The sequence below is a fragment of the Salvelinus alpinus genome, chromosome 1 (genome assembly GCF_045679555.1).
Source record: "Salvelinus alpinus chromosome 1, SLU_Salpinus.1, whole genome shotgun sequence".
Taxonomy (NCBI): domain Eukaryota; kingdom Metazoa; phylum Chordata; class Actinopteri; order Salmoniformes; family Salmonidae; genus Salvelinus; species Salvelinus alpinus.
Genome location: NC_092086.1, coordinates 82990981 through 83014021, shown reverse-complemented (window position 1 = coordinate 83014021; position 23041 = coordinate 82990981). Strand labels below are relative to the sequence as shown.

General features: G+C 41.7%; 1 protein-coding gene across 1 annotated transcript; it reads right to left on the bottom strand.

Annotated features, from left to right (window-relative positions):
* Positions 1-9061: 9061 nt before the first annotated feature.
* LOC139531943 (uncharacterized) lies at positions 9062-21805 on the bottom strand. The gene is made up of 10 exons (XM_071328966.1): positions 21667-21805; positions 18221-18367; positions 17839-17946; positions 16263-16668; positions 15826-15941; positions 15398-15545; positions 15079-15131; positions 14828-14925; positions 11913-12042; positions 9062-11692 (listed from the first exon to the last, which is right to left on the bottom strand). Exons 1-10 carry the CDS (start codon positions 21685-21687, stop codon positions 10214-10216), a joined length of 2706 nt encoding a protein of 901 aa, XP_071185067.1. The 5' UTR covers positions 21688-21805; the 3' UTR covers positions 9062-10213.
* Positions 21806-23041: the final 1236 nt, after the last annotated feature.

The following is a 23041-nucleotide window of genomic DNA, read 5'->3' as shown; positions in this document are numbered from 1 at the left end:
CGAGCAACTCCTACCCAGTCAGTGTTGGACGGACCCTAAGGGGCAGTCTCAGTGCTTTGCTTCCAGCAGTTTTATTTAATCTCATGCTATTCTACAGATTTTGCAATAAAGCTGAAAGAATTTTGAATTTTGAAAGCTAATTTCCTACACATTTTGCCATGAGGCTGAGAGGAAATGTTGCAGTTTTACAGCTATAATATCTGGTAATTCAGTTTTTGTTTCCAATGGCTTATGATTTGTTTATATGCTATCTGGCATGGGGGGCAGCAGCTACTCTTCCTGGGGTCCAAACACATTCTCAAATTGTTCCAAGATCATTAAGTAGTACTGAGCGATTTCCCGTAATGTAGTTTTTCTGGTTATTGAACAACTAATTGACCAATGTTGGTTCAAATCAAAATGTATTTGTCACATGCGCCGAATACAACAAGTGTAGACCTTACTGTGAAAGTCTTACTAACCAACAATGCAGTTCAAGAAATAGAGTTGATAAAATGTTTACTAAATAAACTGAAGATTTTTTTTTAAATCTCATAAATCAAAAAGTAACACAAGACATGTATATAACAATAACAAGGCTATATAGAGGGGGTACCGGTACAGATTCAATTACTTGAATTCCATTCAGTTCGTTTTCTTTGTGTGAGCCCAACGGCAGTTTCTCTAGAGAGAAATCAAATAATTAATGAGAGAAATCAAGTCAAGAACTATGTGGACACTGGGATGAAGGGAGTTGTAGTTTTCATTAAGCAAATATTCATCCTAGTTCAGAGCAGAAAATGGGTAATTAACTACAATGACCATAATCCATTGCACCTGTTCTTTCCGGCTCAGACAGAGATGGGCCGTGTTCAAGAGGATCAAAACCGTAATACTGTATATCATGGGTAAATTGTTACTGACTGACTGATCTACAAATAATAATGAGCAGTTATTTATGATGGAAGGTGATTTGTAGATCAGTCAGTTGGCAGTCGCCTGCACTGTCGAACAAACCCATGGACACACTTTGGCTGCTTTTACACAGGCAGCCCAATTCTGATCTTTCTTCCACTAATTGGTCTTTTGACCAATCAAATCAGATCTTTTCACATCAGATATTTTTCAGAGCTGATCTGATTGGTCAAAAGACCAATTAATTAAAAAAAATATCAAAATTGGTCTGCCTGAGTAAACGCAGCCAAAGTGTGTCCATGGGCTAGTTCGACATTGCAGCCGACTGCCATTTACGCCTGCTATTTTAGGTTAGATACACAGAGACTGCATGAGAGAGGAACATCAAAACACAAGGAGGAGAGCAGGGGGATAGAGCTAGTTCATGAAAGTATACCTTATCTACTTTGAAGAACTAGTAAAATGATTGAGTCAGACAGCTCTGCAGCATACTTAGGGAGGCTAGCTAAATAGGAAGACTAAAGACTGTACAGTATGGGGAGCAGATATAGATCATGTTAGATGGTCTGGCTGGCTGACTGCTACTGCCTGAGCAGAGAAGAGATGATGACTTTAAGGAATGAAAAATGATAAAGTCCTCAAATAAAAAGTAAGTATTTTTCTATTGATGTCTACCCAATGTGGAACTGACAGAGACAAGGGAATATTTTCAATGTTTTGGCAATTCAATGTTCACTATTTTTGGCTTTGGAATTTCCATTAAAAAAGCTCAAATCAATTGAATGTAATTATTTCCGAATCCATTTCATGTTTAAAAAAATAATACAAACCCGAAAACCGTGTTTTTTTTTTTTTTTATCGAACCGACCTCAGAAAGCACGAATCGCTCAGCACTCAGCATTAACAAAACTTTAATTCAAAATTATCTATCTTGTTAAGTGTGTTCAGGTGTGTTGGCCGCGCACGCCAATTGACTACGCCTGATCTTAATGAGTGCTTGTAAGGAGTAGCCCCTTTGTTCAATTTTAGCCTAAAATGACACACCCAAATCTAACTGCCTGTAGCTCAGGACCTGAAGAAAGGATATGCATATTCTTGATACCATTTAAAAGGAAACACTTTGAAGTTTGTGGAAATGTGAAATAAATGTAGGAGAATATAACACATTAGATCTGGTAAAAGATAATACAAAGAAAAAACCTTGTGTTTTTTTGTAATTTTTTGTACCATCATCTTTGAAATGCAAGAGAAAGGCCATAATGTACTATTCCAGCCCAGCCATAATATAGACTTTGGCCACTAGATGGCAGCAGTGTTTGTGCAAAGTTTTAGACTGATCCAATGAACCATTTCATTTCTGTGCCTAATTTGTTTATTAATATATTTAAGTTCATAACTGTGCACTCTCCTCAAACAATAGCATGGTATTCTTTCACTGTAATAGCTACTGTAAATTGGACAGTGCAGAATTTAAGCTTTCTGACAATATCAGATATGTCTATGTCCTGGGAAATGTTCTTGTTACTTACAACCTCATGCTAATCGCATTAGCCTACTTTAACTCAACTGTCCCGCGGGAGACCCACCGATCCTGTAGGGGTTTTAATTTGAAATGGGGTCTGTTTGAATAGACTAAAATGAACAGCTGTGTATGCATAAAAAACATGGCATGCTAGCTCCATCCTAGTGGTGCAGAGGTCTAATTCTATGGATAGAGAACAGAAGATTGTAGGTTTCCATCTCACTGATGCTGTGTCACAATAAAAAAACATGTGTTTGCATAATTACTACCTAAGGAAATTAATTTCCATGTGTCATTTCTGTGTTGAGAACATTTAAAAAAACATTCAGATACTTTATTCCTACAACCAATGTGAAACCAAAAACATACGTTCCCACAACTTCCAAGGAACCAAATGTGTTAGCTGGGCCCATATATTTTGTTGAATTGTAGGAAATTAGCTTTAAAACTGCAACATTTTCTCTCCGCCCCATGGCAAAATGAGTAGAATCGCATTAAATTTGTTTTAAAACAGCAAATTGTTCTCTCTGTCAATTGGAAAAATTTGTAGAATGGCAAAAAATTTGCTTTTAATCTGCAACATTTTCTCTACGCCCTATGGCAAAATATGTAGAATTGCAGCACATTTTTCTCTCCGCTGCTAAGAGGGAGGCTACAACAATGTTTTGCCATAGGAGGGCTTAGGGCTCCCAAAAAGCTAGAAATGACTCTGGCTCCCAGGCCTCATTGGCTCAACGTCCACATACTACTGCCAGCCCTACCACCAAAGGGCCAGGGAACTGTCACTCAGAACACAACACGGGACAGGACATGTCTAGCATCCATGAGAGGAACGAACAGGTATTGTCAATGGACATAGCGGTAGCACTTTACATCACAGTATGGAATAAACTGTTAATAATATGGTAATAGTATGTCTCTTGTATACATACGTTCAAGGTTTCATATTATTTTCAGGAGCGGGGGAAGAGCAATAATCCTTCATCAGCCTGACACAGATCACAGCATGCCACTCAGAAATAGAGATGACTGTCAATCATTTACCCTCCCACCGCCCTGTTACATCTGCACCTGCCACGCCCTATATTGCTCATCCTGTGTCTCCTTGACCTGCCGCCACCTCTCTCTCGCTCTCTCTGTGTGTGATTGTGTGGGCGGATCCCCACCAGCTGCAACCTGTTCCATAATCAAGACCTCTAAAATACTCAGCCCTGCCACTTCCATGCTGCCAGATCGTAATCTCTGCTCAGTCAGTCTACGTTTCTAGCCGTTTGTTCCTGTTTAGATCCTGTTTTTCCTTGCCTGACACTGTTTTCCTCTCCGCTACAGTTCTGCCCGTTCTGACTCTGGTCCCTGTCTCCAGTCCCACGTCTTTTCAGTCCTGTTACTCTGTCCTGGATCCCCAACTCTACTGCTCCCTTGGATTCCCCGCCGGACCTGCTTACCCTGTCCCAACACCTCTCGCTCCAGCCTCAGCCTCAGCCTCCGCACCTGGCTTCCTGCAATCCGCCCGAGCTTCCCCTGGCCTGCACTCCATCTTCCCCCTGTGTTTCAATAAATACCTTGGTTACCTCATCCCAGTCTCCTCGTCTGAGTCTGCTCTTGGGTTCACCTGTTCCGCTATGCGTAACACCCCCCTCCATCATGACAATGCCATCAGTCATACTGCTCGTTCTGTGCGTGATTTACTACAAGACAGGAATGTCAGTGTTCTGCCATAGCCAGCAAAGAGCCCGGATCTCAATCCCATTGAGCACGTCTGGGACCTGTTGGATCGGAGGGTGAGGGCTAGGGCCATTCCCACCAGAAATGTCCGGGAACTTGCAGGTGCCTTGGTGGAAGAGTGGGGTAACATCTCACAGCAAGAACTGGCAAATCTGACGCATGTCCATGAGGAGATGCACTGCAGTACTTAATGCAGCTGGTGGCCACAACAGATACTGACTGTTACTTTGGATTTTGACCCCCCCTTTATTCAGGGACACATTTTTCCATTTCTGTTAGTCACATGTCTGTGGAACTTGTTCAGGTTATGTCATAGTTGTTGAATCTTATGTTGATACAAATATTTACACGTTAAGTTTGCTGAAAATAATCGCAGTTGACAGTGAGAGGACATTTCTTTTTTTGCTGAGTTTATGTTCTCTTATCCTCTTTATCCAACGATAGCCCCATCTCCACATCAATGACCCTCATACGACACATGCTCACACCCCTCTTTCCTTGCTGTCTCATCATATGAGGATCTGTGTTTGGCCCCGAGCGGCCACCCTCCCCTGCCTGTTAAGTGGGTTAACATTAATTAATTCTCATCCATTTGGTCCTCAGTGTCTCCTGCAGACGGCTAAGGTACCAATTATTTTCACTGGTTATTGTCCTCAGGGAAGACATCTGTCCGGCAGAGACTGGGCTGGGATCCAACGTTCAGGATTCTCCAGCAGCAATATGCATACATGGGGTGTGTGTTTGGGTGGGATCGTGGTGTGTGTGCGTTGGCCTCAGTGCCCAAAGCTCACACCCTGTCTTAAATGGAGCAGCAGGGGATTGAGCCAGCAGCTCCATACAGGGCTCTGACACCAAGCTCTCATTTCTAATGGAGTCTTTGAATGGCCAAATTACTCTGTCAGGGCTGAAGGGAGGAGAAAACAGCAGCTTTTGCATCAAGCTCAAACTGGATTACACATCACAAACTAGTTCATTTAATCTGTCCGAAATAAATACCACAGCATTAGAATTACTTTCTCGTATTTGATCAAAGTAACATGATTTCACATTCAGAGTACTTTCAAACTGGGCTGGAGAAACATAGTTAGATTGAGGACAATAAGCAGCTTGTTCTGACTTTATAACAGAGTGGTATTGATTTATTGATCTGGTTCTATTTGAGGAAGTCTGGAGGGTGAAGGGGAGAGACGGCAGGTGGACAAAGACAAAAGGCTAAAGTTTCAACTCACATCTCCACTCTACACACACTCTGATTACCCTGGTCCCAGAACTTTGTGCTTTAGCCAAGTCCTCCGACTATAAGGGATGAGGACCATATCCTTGGAACAGTCTGCCACAACTGCCACATACTGTAGGCAGGCACGCACAAACAACAATTTTCTATCCCTGACTCACCCTCACGTCCAAGAGGAAAACAATCGCGGGGTGTCCTTATAAGTCTTGCTCAGACACAGGCCCCCCTGAACGCTCTCCCTCACTCTGCCGCCATGGAGAACAGACAGATGGTTGATGTGCTGAAAAAACACACTAAATAACCACCAGGAGAAAAAACAAGACACTTCATTTGGTCAGACATCCCTTCTTCTGTGCTTTATTTTCCACATAATGTGTGTCTAAGACAATTTTCCCTTGTGGACATCCTTTCCTATAACGAACAAAAACTAACATCAAAGTAGTGGCCCAAGATATGGAAAAATATAAGTTCAGTTGTAAGTTTATTTGAATTACTATTTTTAGAGTGAAGGATCGTAATCTTGTTCAAGGTGTAAGAGTTTAACACATAAATCTCACACTACGGCTTTGTACACTTAAAGAAGCGTTTAGTGTTACTTTAGTCAACACAACCTTAGTCAAGTGTGGAGAAAATACGTGCCGTCAGAGTCTGTCTGAGACAAGGAGGCCAGCGTTACAGAACTAACATTTATAACTCCCAAAAGGTTAACTTCTTGCTGTGCAGGAAAAATACAATCCACATACCAGACCAGTGAAGCCTGGACTCATAGAGAGCGTTCTAAGTTAGAAAACAAAATCGGACCACAGATAGTAGCTGAATGACAGGAATTTCAGTATTCGACTAAAACAGCTCCAAAAATGCAGGCCAGCAATCCCCGTTATAGAAAGCAATACAAAAAGTGTCCCTTGTCCATGACATGGCTAAACGGACAATAACACATCTCTGCCCATACCTGAACCCCAGTTAACTCTCTACTGTGTGGTGCCAAGAACAACAAAGCAATGATCTGGTGGCTTCTGGAATGTGTTCATTTCCTTTTTGCTGTGACTGTTTACATAAAGTGTCCAGCTTGGCTGTGGCATTGAATACAGGAGCCGCTTCCATCAACAGGAATGCAGGGTGTATCTGATATGGAAAAGTATGCAAGTATTTGTGTGCTTGTGGGACATTCAATTAATTCATAAGGCGTGAAGAATAAAGAATACACTAAAGCAGGGGTAGGCAATTCTAGTTCTCGAGGCCCTGATTGGTGTAACAGTTTTGCCCCAGCCCGAGGTAACACACCTGACTCCAATAGTCACCTAATCATGAGCTTCAGTTTAGAATGCAATTTGATTAAATCAGCTGTGTTTGCTAGGGATGGAGAATAAGTGTGACACCAATCAGGCCCTTGAGGACTGGAGTTGCCCACCCCTGCACTAAAGCAATACTAGGGCTACTGAAAGTAAATTTGATATTTTTTTTAAATAATTGCTCACCCCCCCACTATGCCTTGAGGTTACCAAAACACTCAAATTATAGCAATTTTGACACATACCCAAGAGCAAGGCCTACTGAAACACCTATCTATTCTTTGTGAATCCAGATCTCTGGCTGTTCAATTATTTAATATATCTGCACTGATAATTTTTGCATTGTAGCAAACTCAACAGTTACTTCTGTAGTGGAGAATATCCTTCCTCCCCTCCAGGACTGTAGAACGCAGTCAGGCCTCGCATAGGACAGTGCTGGCCTGTGTTCTCCATCTAGTGGTCAATTTAGGAAACTGTCAGTCTCTATACTTCTTGCATTACAGAAAGAGACGCACGCAGGAAGAGACCTTTTCCTACAATAAAGGGGGAATTTCCAAGACACAGATTAACCATATTCCTGGACTAAAAAGCAAGCTCAATGGAGAATCTCCATTGAAATAGCTTTTATAGTCCAGGATTAGTCACTGTCTGGCAAAACACCTCCTTGAAGATTTACACTGAGTATACCAAACATTAGGAACACCTTCCCTAATATTGAGTTGGCCTTTTGCTCTCCAAACAGCCTCAATTCATCGGGGCATGGACTGTACAAGGTGTCGAAAGCGTTCCACAGGGATGCTGGCCCATGTTGACGGCAATGCTTCCCATATCCAGTTGGCTAGACGTCCTTTGAGTGGTGGACCATTCTTGATACACACGGGGAACTGTTGGGTGTGAAAAACCCAGCAGCGTTGCAGTTCGACACAAAACGGTGTGCCTGGCACCTACTACCATACCCTGTTCAAAGGCACTTAAATCTTTTGTCTTTCCCAGTCACCACATATACACAATCCATGTCTCAAGGGTTAAAAAATAATAATTCATTCTTTAACCTGTCTCCTCCCCTTCATCTACACTGATTGAAGTGGATTTAACAATAACGGATCATAACTGTCACCTGGATTCACCTAGTCAGTATGTCATGGAAAGAGGTGTTCTTAATATTTTGTATACTCAGTCTTTAAACTCATGCAAAAATCTGAAAAACATCTTTAACATACAGTGTTAAGGCCTCCCGGGTGGGATCGAGCCCAGGCTCTGTCGCAGCCGGCCCCGACCGGGAGGTCCATGGGGCGACGCACAATTGGCCTAGTGTCGTCCGGGTTAGGGAGGGTTTGGCCGGTAGGGATATCCTTGTCTCATCGCGCACTAGCGACTCCTGTGGCGGGCCGGGCGCAGTGCACGCTGACCAGGTCGCTAGGTGTACGGCGTTTCCTCCGACACATTGGTGCGGCTGGCTTCCGGGTTGGATGTGCGCTGTGTTAAGAAGCAGTGCGGCTTGGTTGGGTTGTGTTTCGGAGGACGCATGGCTCTCGACCTTCGTCTCTCCCGAGCCCGTACGAGAGTTGTAGTGATGAGACAAGATAGTAATTACTAACAATTGGATACCACAAAAATTGGGGAGAAAAGGAGGTAAAAAATAATAATAATAATTAGACAGTGTTAAAACAAATGGTTGAAACAACCATATAAATCAAATTGAGTACAGGAGTCAAGATGTGGCACGGCACTGGCCGTACTCTAATACACAGAAATGAACACTTGAGACAGATTTCTTCCATGAACAAGATGAGCTCAACTGATACACAGATTTAAATAAAGACAACTACATGACATTAACTCTGTAGCAGGTGTTCAAGAAATAAAACAAAGGGGGAAAAGAAAAGCCAGTCGATCGGAGTCAACTGCAAATCAATTCCATATGCTGCAATTTTCTTTTCTATGAATTGTGACCATCCATATTTTAAAGTTGAATTTAAAGTCCCATTTTAACCATTCCAGAAGTTGGTATACTGTGAACCAACTAATAAAGTACCAGTCAGACAGTATTCAAAGTACTTAAGATGCAAAAAAATTATATTAAGTCGATTTTGTTCTACATGCATAATTGAATGTAAACATTTGATCTTAAACTCTATATAATTAAAATAATAACATCAAAAAGCTACACAAACTATTTAAGTAAAAGCATTAAATACCTATTCAACTCCATGAGGAACTTGTCACACCAAAATGATGTGTAGCTCAACTACTACATTTTGCCATCTCACCCAATGGCCGGCATGTGGACCGTTCACCTCAATGATATGCTGACATTTTTAAACACAAAGAAATAGAGCAGGCTGCAATGAGGATAAACGCTCAATATAAAACAGGTTGAGCCACAACCAGCTGTAATCGTTTAACCAAAGATTTAATAAGGATAACAGGAAAACGTTTTTGTAGGTTTTAGAAAAGTTATATTTTTTGTAAAATTCTACAGCCGAGAACCTTTACTCTCTTTATAGTAATCATACAGTAACACCTATGGTGCTGATAGTCAATAAAATCCCCCTGCTACTGTACATCTGGTCTGGGCACACCCCAGTTTACCGTAAACAAAATATGGCATTTCAGATATCTGTTTGACAGAATTACTGGTGTCAATTGACTCGGAATAAGGCAACAACGACTAAATCTAACGTTAACCAGGCCAGTGGTGTCAGAATAATTTTTTTGAAACTAGACAGACATTAAAATACATTAAAACTGGCATCAGAGAGGAAAATATTAATAAATATTGTAAGTGACTTCCGCATAAAAGGAAGGAAACCAGTACAGTAGGAGTGCAAATCCTGCCGTCGTTGGAAACAAACAGGAAGAAAATGCAAGACTGAAGGGCACTACTGGAAAACAAACAGATGTTTTCCTGTATGTTGCTATTTGTGTGACTCTGTGAATGACTACAAATCAGAGCACAAGAGATTTAAGGCACATCTTTTTGAATCCTTGATCCTATGGTTCTAATGATGAACTTATCCTTAAGATGCTTTTGGAAAACTTGGCCCAGGAAGGGAGTGGATTGTTATAAAAACCTCTGACCTACTGATTGTTTTGTAATATACTTAATTTAACAGTAAGAAGAAAATAAAAATCTATAGTATTTTCTACGAACGTAGAATACAAGTTAAGCTTTAATATAGCTACATAATTCAAGTTAGATGAAGCCGGAAAGTTGTATTATGCATAGTATCATACAATGTACAGAATTAGATAATTGAATAGTGTCAAGGCAAATGGCAGTGTTTTCAAAGGTGTGTGTGTCGTAACTGAGTTCACAGGATTTTAGTCTTTGATTGTATGTTTGAGAGTTACCTCCCATAAGGTAGAGTGGAGGAGTGATTGTCGGTGTTAATCATGAGGCTGTTGGGGTTGTGTGCAGTTGTTCAGGCACCTTGGCTGGGCCTGGGTTGGAGGCAGGACAGAACTGGGCAGCCCTTTGACAGAAGCCTCAACATTACATCTCCTCATCCTCCTGTTGGCCCCCAGAGCCACTTGTAGAGTGGGTTAAGGAGTCCTCAGTCCCCTCTCTGATATAGCATCCTCCATATTTATGGTTTTACCCTCTTCTACCCTCTCCAGTTTACTCCCCTCCACTACTGCCTTTTCTCCCTCCTCCGATTGCTGTTGTATGCCATCCTCCATTTTAACAGTTTCTACCTCCATCTTCTCTTCTTTCCCATTCTCCCACATCTTTATATTTTCTCGCTCTGTCTCCACCCTCTCCTGTTCTGTTCTTACAGAGCAGTCTTTCACAGGCTCCACCTCCACAAAGCTGCTCTCCCTCCAGTCCTCTTCCACCTTCACCTGGATTACTGGCTCAGAGTCAGACGTCCTGCCCTGGTTCTCCAGAGGGGTGTCTCCAAAACCCTCCCCAGACTCGGTGAGGCAGAGCTGGGGAAGTGGAGAATTGGTGTCTGGGCTGGTGGTGTGACAAGGCAGCTCCAGGAGGAAAGCCCTGGCCCTGCTGGGTGAACTCAGGTCCTCAGCCTCCTCGCACGACTCCATTCTATGCCTTTTAGCTAAGGGGAGTGTGGTGTCACCATTTTCCTGATCCCCTGCAGCCATCCTGGAGCCAGTATCAGATCTTCTGGTGGTGGAGCGCTTGCTGAGGTTGAGCGGTAGGGCCTGCTCTGGGGGAGGGGTGATGGGTAGACAGGGCTTGCCACTCAGGTCCTGGGCTAAGACCTCCGACAGCCGCTTGGTGAAGGAGTGAAGCTGGGCTAAGCCCAGCCGTGTATGCATCAGCTGGCGCACCTGCAGGCTGCAGTCCAGATCCAGGGGTAGGACCCGGAGAGGGGGCAGGGGAGGCCTGCTGCTACGGCCCTCCCTGGTGCTGGTACTGCTGCTGCCCCCCCCCTGGGCTGCCTCATCAAGCCCACACCCCAAACACTGGTGGTGGGACTGGTGGTGAGACTGCAGATGGGGCTGGTCCCCATTGGGAAGGGGGGTGTCTGAGCTCCCTGCCTTGGCGTGGAGGTGGAAGCTGGAGGGCTGGTGGGAGGCAGGGTACTGGGTGTTTAGACCAGGGCTGTCCAAGCTATTGAGGCCCAGTCGGCTCCTAAAGAGATCCAGGGGACAGAGGCCTTTAGAGGGCCTGAACCCTCCTAGGGAGCACCCTGTGTGGAGCCTGGGGAGATCAGACAGGAGATTTGAAGGAGACAGAGTGGGTGATGGTGCTAGAGTATCCCCGTTCGCCACCTTTACCTCCCTCTCCATTTTGGGCAGGAGGGGGAGGAAGGGGGCAGACATGGGGGACAGTTCTGGGGTTAGTGGCATGTTGGCCAGGTTTAGCCCCTGGAACACAGACAGGGACTGGAGAGAGGGGTCCTGCAGGGGTTTGGACCCCAGGTCCAGGCTGGGTTTGGCTGGGGGAGACAGGACCACTGGACTGGCCTTGGAGGCTAGAAGTTTGGCCTGGTTCTTTTTGCCTGGAGGTCTGCCCCTGCCCCTCTTCACTACCACCACACCGTCTGGAGAAATAGTCTAGTGAGAGAGAGAGATGCCATGAGGATGGATTCAGTTACACATTCTGAATGATTCTCATGTTAGTCTCTATAATGTAACAGAATACATTAATTTACATCAGATTCAGGTCAAGCCAAGACAACTAGAGATGACAGCATATTATGTATCAAACGACTGACATGAACTGAGCAAGTCAACAATGAACTGTATGTGGAGTGAGAGATGAGCAAACACTTACTGGAGGGGTGGGTGTTGCAGTCTTCTTCACCAGCGGTCTCCTCCCCCTGCCCCGGATAGGCCCAGTGGATGCTGGGAGTTTGAGTTCTGCTCCTCTTCCATTTATGTGCTCCTCATAGGGAAGCATCAGCCTGAGGGACACACACACACACAAAACCAAAAGTTCCAAAATGAAAAACACATTTTGTAAGGAAACACGAATGCCGAAAAGCCTAAAATGCCGTGGATTTCAACCAGGTACTGTACATCCCATTAGCCTAGGGGTCTCTAATAGGTCAGCCCACCAATGAGTAACTAGCCAAACAATTCTGAAAGTAAAAGCAATTTTCACGTGTTCCACAGCAAACAATCATAAACAAATCTCGCAAGTATGGGACTGGTGACACCCCCCTGCAAGCTCCCAGCTGCTATCAACGCAACATTTACATTATCCCACCCCTAGTTAGCCACTATTGGCTTAAAACAGCCAAACCTAAACACAATATCTGCTAATTAATTTCCAACAATATTGCCCCCGTCTATGTGGTGAGCGCGTTTGTCTATCACTCCGTGTGTAGCCAGTTGATGTGATAACCATCTTGTGGGTTGACAGAATATTTTCCCTAAAACCTTCAATTAAATGTTAACTGCAAAGTAGGCTTACCTGGCAGATGTACAGTGCCTTCGGAAAGTATTCAGACCCCTTGACTTTTCCCACATTTTGTTACGTTACAGCCTTATTCTAAAAATTGAATGAATACATTTTTTCCCTCAATCTACACACAATACCCCATAATGACAAAGCAAAAACAGGTTCGTAGAAATTTTAACAAATGTAAAAAAAAAAAATCTAACTTAAATACCTAATTTACATAAGTATTCACACCCTTCGCTATGAGACTCGAAATTGAACTCAGGTGCATCCTGTTGCCATCGATCATCATTGAGATGATTACATTGATTGCCTTTCCAAATCATGGCCACACACCTGTCTATATAAGGTCCCCCAGTTGACAGTGCATGTCAGAGCAAAAACCAAGACATGAGGTCAAAGCAATTGTCCGTAGAGCTCCGAGACAGGATTGTGTCGAGGCACAGATCTGGTGAAGGGTACCAAAATATTTCTGCAGCATTGAAAGTCCCCAAGAACGCAGTGGCCTCCATCATTCTTAAATGGAAGAAGTTTGGAACCACCAAGACTTCCTAGAGCTGGCCGCCCGGACAAACTGAGCAATCGGGGGATAAGGGCCTTGGTCAGGGAGGTGACCAAGGACCCGACGGTCACGCTGACAGAGCTCCTCTGGAAGGTTCTCCCATCTCCCCAGAAGGACAAACATCTCTGCAACACTCCACCAATCAGGCCTTTATGGTAGAGTGGCCAGACGGAAGCCACTCCTCAGTAAAAGGCACATGACAGCCCGCTTGGAGTTTGCCAAAAGGCACCTCAAGGACTCAGACCATGAGAAACAAGATTCTCTGGTCTGATGAAACCAAGATTGAACTCTTGGCCTGAATGCCAAGCGTCACATCTTTTAGGAAACCTGGCACCATCCCTACAGTGAAGCATGGTGGCAGCATCAAGCTGTGGGGTGTTTTTCAGCGGCAGTGACTGGGTGACTAGGCAGGGCAGAGGGAAAGATGAACGGAGCAAAGTACAGAGAGATCCTTGATGAAAACCTGCTCCAGAGCGCTCAGGACCTCAGACTGGGGCGAAGGTTCACCTCCCAACAGGACAACAACCCTAAGCACACAGCCAAGACAATGCAGGAGTGGCTCCGGGACAAGTCTCTGAATGTCCTTGAGTGGCCCAGCCAGAGCCCGGACTTGAACCCGATCGAACATCTCTGGAGACCTGAAAATAGCTGTGCAGCGACACTCCCCATCCAACCTGACTGAACTTGAGAGGATCTGCAGAGAAGAACGGGAGAAACTCCCCAAATACAGGTGTGCCAAGCTTGTAGCGTCATACCCAAGAAGTTGAGGCTGTAATTGCTGCCAAAAGTGTTTCAACAAAGTACTGAGTAAAGGGTCTGAATACTTACATAAATGTGATATTTTATCAAATTAGATTTTTTTTTAATTATGCATTTTAGAATAAGGCTGTAACACAACAAAATGTGGAAAAAGTCAAAGGGTCTAATTAATATCCGAATGCACTGTATATTATGAGTAAGTGTATCATTTGTATCTTATTTGCAAACTTTGGCATGAAATCAGCAGCAGCAGTACAGAACCATCACTGGACAGGCAGATTAGACGCCACATTCTTCATTCACTAGATGTGCAATTAAAGGGCCAGATCAGAAATTAAAGGGGAATTACACTCAAAACTCAATGTGTTTGTTTTCTTCCATACCTAAAAAAAAAAATGTCTCTTCTGATGTGATTTAAGCATTGGCATCCAATTTTGTTGTTTCTCTATGAACAATTGTAATTTTGACAAATCTAAACCAGGAAAAATACAACTGAGAAAACGTGATTTGGGAAAACATAAAACAGAACTTGGGAAAGAAATTACATATTTTATAGAGTTGTTTATTAACCATTATTTTACCAGGTATATTGAGGTGCACTACTTCCTCTTGTACACTAAGGACCCGGGGAAGAGTTGCAGGGGAGAATAGAAGAATGTGCCCATTTGAAAGCTAGGGAAAAAAATAATAGCTTGCAACGTTTAATTTTTTGAAAGTAGCTCTCATGCTAGAAAAAGTTGGAGACCCCTGCATTAGCCTATCATTCTAGAGAAATAGTATATATTGAATTTGTTTATTAAATCGTATCAGACCCCTGAATCAGCGTTTCTCACAGCTGAAGCCTGGGTTATATTGTGCACTGTGGTTATAAACATGGTTTCCTTTTGTCAAAAGAGAGAGGAGGCATGCTTTAGGTGGGGCACAATGTAAACTGGTCTGGGCACAAGCAGTGTTCCTGCCTCACCTCTCATAGTGCCTCCGGGTGCAGGTGGCTGCGCTGGTGCTGCCCGGGCATCCTCCTAGTTCATTATACACTTTCTTCCACAGACGCTGGGACGTCACCTACAGGAGAGAGATTGTAAATGGTTTAAAAGTAGTTTTTAGACTGTTAATTATTTCCATAAACATTTCAAACTAATTTGCTTAGATTTTGCAATCGTACCACTATTGTACAAGATATGTGGATGATACAGAACGATGGCCTTCACTACTCACCCTCTCATGGCCACCCAGCCGTTTGACTACAGAGTACATGACAAACAGGTCAACTGTAGACACGGAGACAGACAAGAGTGTTAAAGCATATCATAGGTCCTAGGAGCTGTGGCCTTGACGGTCTGGTTTACAACGCTGACAGATAAACAGCTTGTTCAAAGACAGAACCGCATGGTGGGAACATTTTATTTAGTTCCGTAGGGAAAACTCATCAAATCAAACAGATCAAATCAAAAAGTACAGTGAAGGACCCTTTGTATTCAAAACCTTTGGTAAGAGTATTAATGGTGGTTGATGAAGTCATCAGTGAGCGACTCACTCTTCTTGAAGCCGAGGTTGGGCACCTTGCTGATGGGTGAGCCGCAGCGCTCCATGTAGCAGTAGAGTTGATCCAGGAACAGCTGCTCATCAGAGTGGGGGAGACAACCCTCCTCACAGTGCATCTCCACACTGCCCATCACATTCTCCTACAGGATACATAATGTTATAACAATACTAGATCTAGTAATGCTGTACAGCCCCATTCCAGTTGGTGTCTAATAGGAAATGTGGAATTTTTACATCTAAGAATAGTAACTACTTGGCATAAATAGTGTGTTGTGATGCATTTCATGACAAAGAAACCTAAAAGGTAATTACTAAGTCATTTCTAAGTGAATATGAGGTGAATAATAAGACATCTGAAAGTAAGTTATGTATGAAGTTATGTAGCCATATCAACAGTTATTAGAACAAAACAAAGTGTACCTTCATTCTCTCTATCCAGGACTCTGATTGGTTGAGGGCTGGTGGCTCCACAGCTTTCTGGCCTTCTGGCCTGCCCCTCTTGCGGGGTCGCCCCTTCAAGCTAAGAGAGGTGCATCCTTGGAATGAGAGATATACATTTAATCCTAATTCAAAATAACAAGATAATAATTTGCCTTTCAAAAAACATTGAACTAAGTACAAAATAACATTGTTTTAGGATCCCATAATTGCAGCACATTCTGTGTTCCCTACAAGATGACCACAACATACAGTAAATGAGTTAATATAATAGTTTAAGGTTGCATTAATTCATTTCAATGTATTGTCCACACATTTTAGATTCCATTGCCTAATTAGGGTTAAAAAATATAATCACTTCAGCCAATGGCCACATTTACATTAATAGAGAGATCAAGTTCCCCCAGCCTGCTGCTCACCCAGCTGGGTCCAGACACTGGTGTTGCTGTCCAGGGTGGGGTGGTTGAAGGTATCCCGGCAGTAGAGGACTTGTGTGTTGTGTTGGGCCACCCTGATCCCTCCCAGGGCCAGCAGATGGGGGTTCTGGAGCCCCAACCCTACCTCGTCCTGGATGCGCCTCTGCAGGGCACGGAAGCGGCAGTACTGGGGGTAGCTGAGCACCTTGACCCCTAGACGCTCACTCTCAGCCTTCTCTTTGAGTGGTGTTGGGGCTCCGTTGGTAATGATAGGGGTGGGTTTGTGATGACCGTTGGTCCTGCTGGACTTCTGGCTGCCTCCTTTCCAACCTTGAGGTTCCGGACAGGTCCACCTCACCAGATCCTCCACACGCACCACTATCTTCTTAGAGACAGCCAACACCTCATCCTGAGGGACACACACACACCCTTAGATCCCCATTGAAGCCTTACTACTTTATTTGTGCATACCCTCCTCAAAGAAAGGGCCACCAAGATCTTTTTTTTTAAGAATCAAGGAAATACATCCCATGCAAAAACACATTGCTGTGAAGAAATCCCCTTAGACTTTACTAAATTACTAACCCTACCCCATTTCTTTAGGGGACACAGAGAATGTGGTTGGTTTACAGTTTTTCACCACATAGGACCAGATTAAGTTCCCCCAGGCAGAGTACCAATGGCCTGTGGCACATGAGGAGCCATCAGAGCTCTCCTACGCCTCCCAGAACCGTTTGACACCAGTGACAATGATCCACGGCACTTCTGCCTCAGGCACTGACAACCCTACACAACTATACCACTGATAGAAGCAAGCTGGCCTATCTCACACATTTTTCACATTCCACCTCCAACTGTAGGTGACTACATGAACAACAAACTGGAACAGGTATTTTTTACCATGACTCCCCTCTAAAGATGTTTCACTATGATTAACATATGACTATAGTGAAATAAGAGACTTTGGAAAACCTGGGATTCATGATCCCAGCAACAAAACAAATTTGGAATGGAATAAATAAAAAAATACAAGTATAACATCTCATAGAACTACTCTTTGCCATACTTACGCACTTTTAAAACTTTAGGTATGAAGAACATACTTTAGTAAGAATGCATTTAATTATACATGAATTGTGCAAGTTAATTAAAAACATTTCACAAATAAGGGGAAAAGTGACACATCAATCTAATGATTCTTGTTAATAGTTAGTTATGCGGCAACCATTTGTAAATTGAGATTGTGAAACACTTGTGGTTAAACAAGTAGGCTAAAAGCCAGGCACACACAATTCATTATTGCATCAACCCAAGCCAAAATTTGACTATGGAAGAAATGCACAGTACAGTATATCCTTTCATGAGTTATGCTGTATATGACATGCTAGTCTAGCAATGACATATGGCCAGTAATTTTGTGTGATTCTTGGTGAAACAGAGAGTATGACAACCACACTCAGTGTTTACAGTAATGTAGACTTTAAAATGTACATAGTTTAAACATTTTTATAGTTCAGTTTTGAACACTTCTACATTATGAAAAACGATCAAGCTCGGTGGTACCCTGCCCCCCACCCACCTCTCCATGCTCTCTGGTTCTGCCTTTGGGAGTATCCTCAGGGAGGAAGTAGAGTCTGGAGCTGGCCAGCAGATGGCACTGGGCCTGGTCCTCCCACAGTAACATCACCTGAAATAAGAAATACATAGAAGATGCTTTTATCCAGAGCAACTTACAATAAATACGTAATCAGTACAGTGGCACAAGAAGGAATTAATCCCAAAACTCTGGGGCCTGTTCATGAGAGTGCAATGTTACAGAACGTTCAAAATCAGGTAGAAATCCTTAGGGAAGAACAGATATTGAGTATCCATATGCAACGTTCTACACAGTCACCACCCTGAATACACCCCTGGTATGGCAAGTATCATGTGCAAACTAACAGGGCTATTAGAATTCATACCTCAGCAATGCCCACAGGTTCCTCAGGGCCACAGCGGACATAGTAGAACTCCCCCAGTTTCCAGACCTGAGCAGCGGACCCGGCCCCACAGCTCACTGACTTATAGAAGGCAAATGAGCCACGCAGGCAGGAGGGAGCACCTAACCACTGTGTGAGCGAGAGAGAGAGGCCAGAGTATTTCAACCATTCCCACCTGTTCAATGACAGGGCATGTGATCTGAATCAACCTCGATCCATAATGTAAATGTAGTCTTGTTCCCCATTTGATTTTCATGAAGTCCATTTAAGCTAAATTGTAATATGGTATGAATACAACTCTGTTAAAGATTTGTTTAACAAACAACAAAACCATGTGTACTCGTAATTTATTACGCAATTATACTGGGAACAATAATCATGTGACAAGGACTTGAAAAGCTCCACATCTTATTCAAATTGTTAAGAATATTTTAAGTACTAAGCTCCTGACAACTGCTATATAAATCAACTTCCTTTAAACAGAAAATAATATACCATTTGAATAATAGGGTGATTCCTCACAAAACAAGACCATGATTTTTAGTATGTTCACAAAATGTAATCAATAGAAGGGTCATTTGGAAGAAGGATTGTTGACATTTGAATTTTAAAGCATAATTGAGGAATAATTAATTGAAGTTTAAACATTTGGGACATTTTGTCTTTAAGCCTCTAATGTTTCCTCTAGCTTTACCGCTTGCTCAGTAATACGAGTAGTATTTTGATTTTAAAAAACTATTTTCTTACATTAATTCAGGAATATAAACATCAATACTGAAACAATAAAAAGTATGATTTGGCTATTTTTTTTATTATATTGTCGAACAGGCAATGTAACCAATCACAGCCATCATACTTGTATCATTGTGCATCCTGCAAATCACCAGCAGAGGGCGACCATTTTGAATATAGTTTCACATTCACTCTGTTTGGTAGTGCTTACAAATTGGATCCTAACTCTAAAAGTATCTGAAATCCCACTCTGGAACTTTGAAATGCCCGTCGTGTGTATTATGTTTAATACACTCTTAGAGGCCTTGGTAAGGCCAAAATGTCACAAATATTCCAACTTCAATTAATAATTTTTCAATTATGCTCGAAGATACAAATGTAAAATATATGTCAATAATCCTTCATCCAAAGGACCCTTATATGGATTACACTTAGTGAAAAATCCCAGAAATCATGGTCTTATTTTGTTATAGTTTCGTGAGTTATCACCCAGTACAATTAGGCCATCATTGTAAATAAGAATTTGTTCTTAACTGACTTGCCAAGTTAAATAAATGTTAAAAATAATAATTTAAAAAAGCTAATAGTACAACTAACTTTTGAGCCCATCACAAATGTCCGTAATCTAGACACGGGAAGTTTAAAACTCAAACAAATACAGATGTCATCCCTTCCATGTGTACAATTTGAATGTCAAACAACTCGCATACAGAAACACTCATTCACATGATACCAATTATCCATTTGGGCCATGAGCATAAACTTTCAGATTCCACCAAATGTTCCTGGCAAAGGCCTGCATTCCTCCCCATTTATCAACATTAGTTCATACATATGTTGTTCTGCTCAATCTATGGCTCTCTATATGAGAGTAACCTCGCTGCTAGTGTCCACAAAGGACAGCCATTTTCACTAAATTACAATGACTTTCAATCATCTGAATTAGGCCAAATACAGAGCCAGCTCTGCTTTCCACTCTAGCGCCACCATGCACCAGTACCCATTCCAAAATATTAATATATTTAGTAGGCAATCCTTATTCACATATAGTATGATGTGACTGTATGCATATTTTCTAGGCCGTGAAAGGGTTTTAAAAATAAAAGGATACAATGGATATCCAACATAAAACACTTGTTTTGTGATGAATCAAAACTATGAAGAAATGTGTTGTAACAGGCTATTTTAATTCATATAGACCTTAAACTCTGATGGCTTAATCTAAAAATATATAATAAATCAATTAACACCCCTGTAGTTCTATTATAGGGTATATCCTAGCTGCCTAAATGCGGAATATTCAAAAATTCGCACCCCTCGTACCCGCCCATTGTCGGCAACCCCGTCCCCTAACCCCCTTCCAATGTAGCAGGAACAGAGCTGTGCGTGCACACGTTGATCACTTGGTCAACTAGTGGTGAAAACGAGGCAAGGCTGATTTTACAGTAAATCCTTAAACCACATAAAACTGGATTTTCAATTTTGAGAAGGATTTTGAAGGGGAAAAAAACGAACCTACTGAAAGGATACGTTAATGCTCATGAAGGCATTTGATATAGCCTGCACTGCTGTTCCAGAAATAGAGAAACGAATAGAAAATGTGTTCTTTCTGCAAAATAACAATGTGACCTTGGATATCCTATTATACAAAACATTGTCTACACAATATTACAACATTATACGAAGTGGAAAAGTAGGTCTATATCATTAGACATTAGATAGTTGGAACAGGAGGAACATATCATATCCACCATAACTTTGAGAAACCTATGATTACTGTATACGCTACAACTTAAATATCATTATGAATGCAGTATAGCCTATATATGTTCAACATTTCTGATATTAAATATTAAACCAATATAGGCCTACTGTTACTGAAGTCTTACAATTCGACAGAAGTTTTTGGTGGGCCTGGTATTATACAATCAAGATAATCCTCGCAATTTCAAGTACAAAGTACAGCGATTTCCTCACAATATTAACATTCCATTTTGAGCTATACCAAATAAACACGATACATAATGTCAGGGATTTTTTTATACCCATATGTTGCCCATTTGTTCGCTAAATAAATTGCTCCACCTTGTTCCTTAGATTATATTTTAATCTTTAATATCACGTCACTGCAAATGTAAAATATTAATTTTCGACTTACTCCAAACTTGATTTTAAAGTTACAATACCATCGATTTGGTTGAAAAACAAGCATAAAAGTTTCTTAATATTGCGGAATCGTCAGATAAAATTGTCTTTAATGTGGAAATGTGGGGGTGGGGGTAGAGAGGGAGAACGTAAGTAGTCGACACGACACACAAAGAAATCAATCATTAACAAGAAGAAAATATAGACATATTGAAGTTGAATTAAATTGCAAACCCTGACCAATAAAATCCTATAATCATGTCAGCGGAATTTGGGGCTTTCAAAATATCATAGCGAGCTATTTTCTCCCTTGGAAAGTTGTGACTCATCCAGCAAAGTTGTAATTGCGAAAGTCTTTTTTAGCTTGATAGGATAACAATCAATTCGACATTCTAAACAAAATTACAGATTTGAAAACGGGCAAACTGATATCAAAATGAGACCGACACACAGTCGGTTTATTTTCGATATCAACAGGTAAAAGTGGCATGCGTGCGCATAGGAAAATCACGATTTATTTCAAAATAATATAAAGTGAGTGTCGGCTTTACCTGTATTGCATTCTGCTCCATTGCAGTAACACATTCCCTTATTCCCTCTCAGAGCCCCCTATCAAGTTACACAGCCGGGAACTCACCGGCACACAAACAAATGCTCAAGAAGAAAAGGTTTCTCTTTTTTTGTGAAAATAGGACAGGATCTAGGTGTGGCCAAAGCTGTTTGCGAGAGTAGGCTATAACATATTGTTCAAATGAAAGTGGATATTTTTCATGTAAAGACATTTTTATCATCCTGAAATCATTGTTGTTCGAGTTAAAAAATGTCCTTCTTTTATTTTTCACGATGGTATTGCACCAATTAAGTTTAGTAACATTGTAATATCAAAATTGTTGAGCTGATACATTGGTAGTCTATAACCACGGAGCATGCGTGGAGACAAATAATTGGTGATAATTTTAAGTAATCTTGACTCGTATTGTACATGATAAATTCACCGTATAGTGTTGGAAATTTTGAAGAGCAAAGTCAAACACGTGATAGTTGTTACATTCGGCAGTGCAACATTGTAACTACTAGCCTACTGGGGGTGCAGGAACACTGACATTGCAACATTGTATCTGTATCATGCTAGCCATCTTTTATTTGCAACACTTTCTGAACACGTGGTCTGTCAATTGGAGTGTCTGAATATTCTATAGTTTTATAATTTTGCTGAAAACTTTAATTGAATAACCTGATGTTCCTCTAGTTTCTCCGACAGGGGGAGTGAGCACGTGTCTCTTTCCATTCTGTGGAACTTATATTTGGCTTGATCATGAAATTCATAAATGTGTACTCCAAGATAGTATTTGTATGAACAAGCTGCCATTTCAATATGGCTGCAGTGTTATAGTATCTTGTCTAAAAATATATTAAATACAGTGAGATAATCCCAATTCAAAGTTTTCATTCTAGTATAAAATTATATATACTAATACATTTTTTAAAAACATTATTTTAATTTCACATACAGCAGGTTCAGAAATAAGATAATTTCCCCCTTGAAAGTTAACTATGTAATACAGAAAATATTGCATTGCAGTTGTAACTATTTAAATACGATACTGTAAAAAAGAGAGAAGTTGAACTTTCTAAGAATAATATAATAATATATGCCATTTAGCAGATGCTTTTATCCAAAGCGACTTACAGTCATGCATGCATACAGTAGGTTGAATTAATTCATGATTTCATGATTTGAGTTTCCACACAGTAGGTTCCAAGAACGTGAGTGAGGTGTTTAGCATGTAGGGGAGACTGGGGCACAGGGCATAAGTAACACAGGGCATGTGCATTGAACATTTTAGTCATTTAGCAGAGGCTCTTATTCAGAGTGACTTACAGTTAGTGCATTCATCTAAAGACAGCTAAGTGGGACAACCACAT

Bases quoted from the DNA above. Each gene is read 5' to 3' on its own strand.
- LOC139531943 (XM_071328966.1), bottom strand. From the start codon at position 21,687: ATGGAGCAGAATGCAATACAG. The intron at 17,947-18,220 runs GTATGAATTCTA...TTCTTATTTCAG, and splicing joins AACCTGTGGGCATTGCTGAG to GTGATGTTACTGTGGGAGGA. The intron at 15,546-15,825 runs GTACACTTTGTT...TGTATCCTGTAG, and splicing joins CCTGGATAGAGAGAATGAAG to GAGAATGTGATGGGCAGTGT.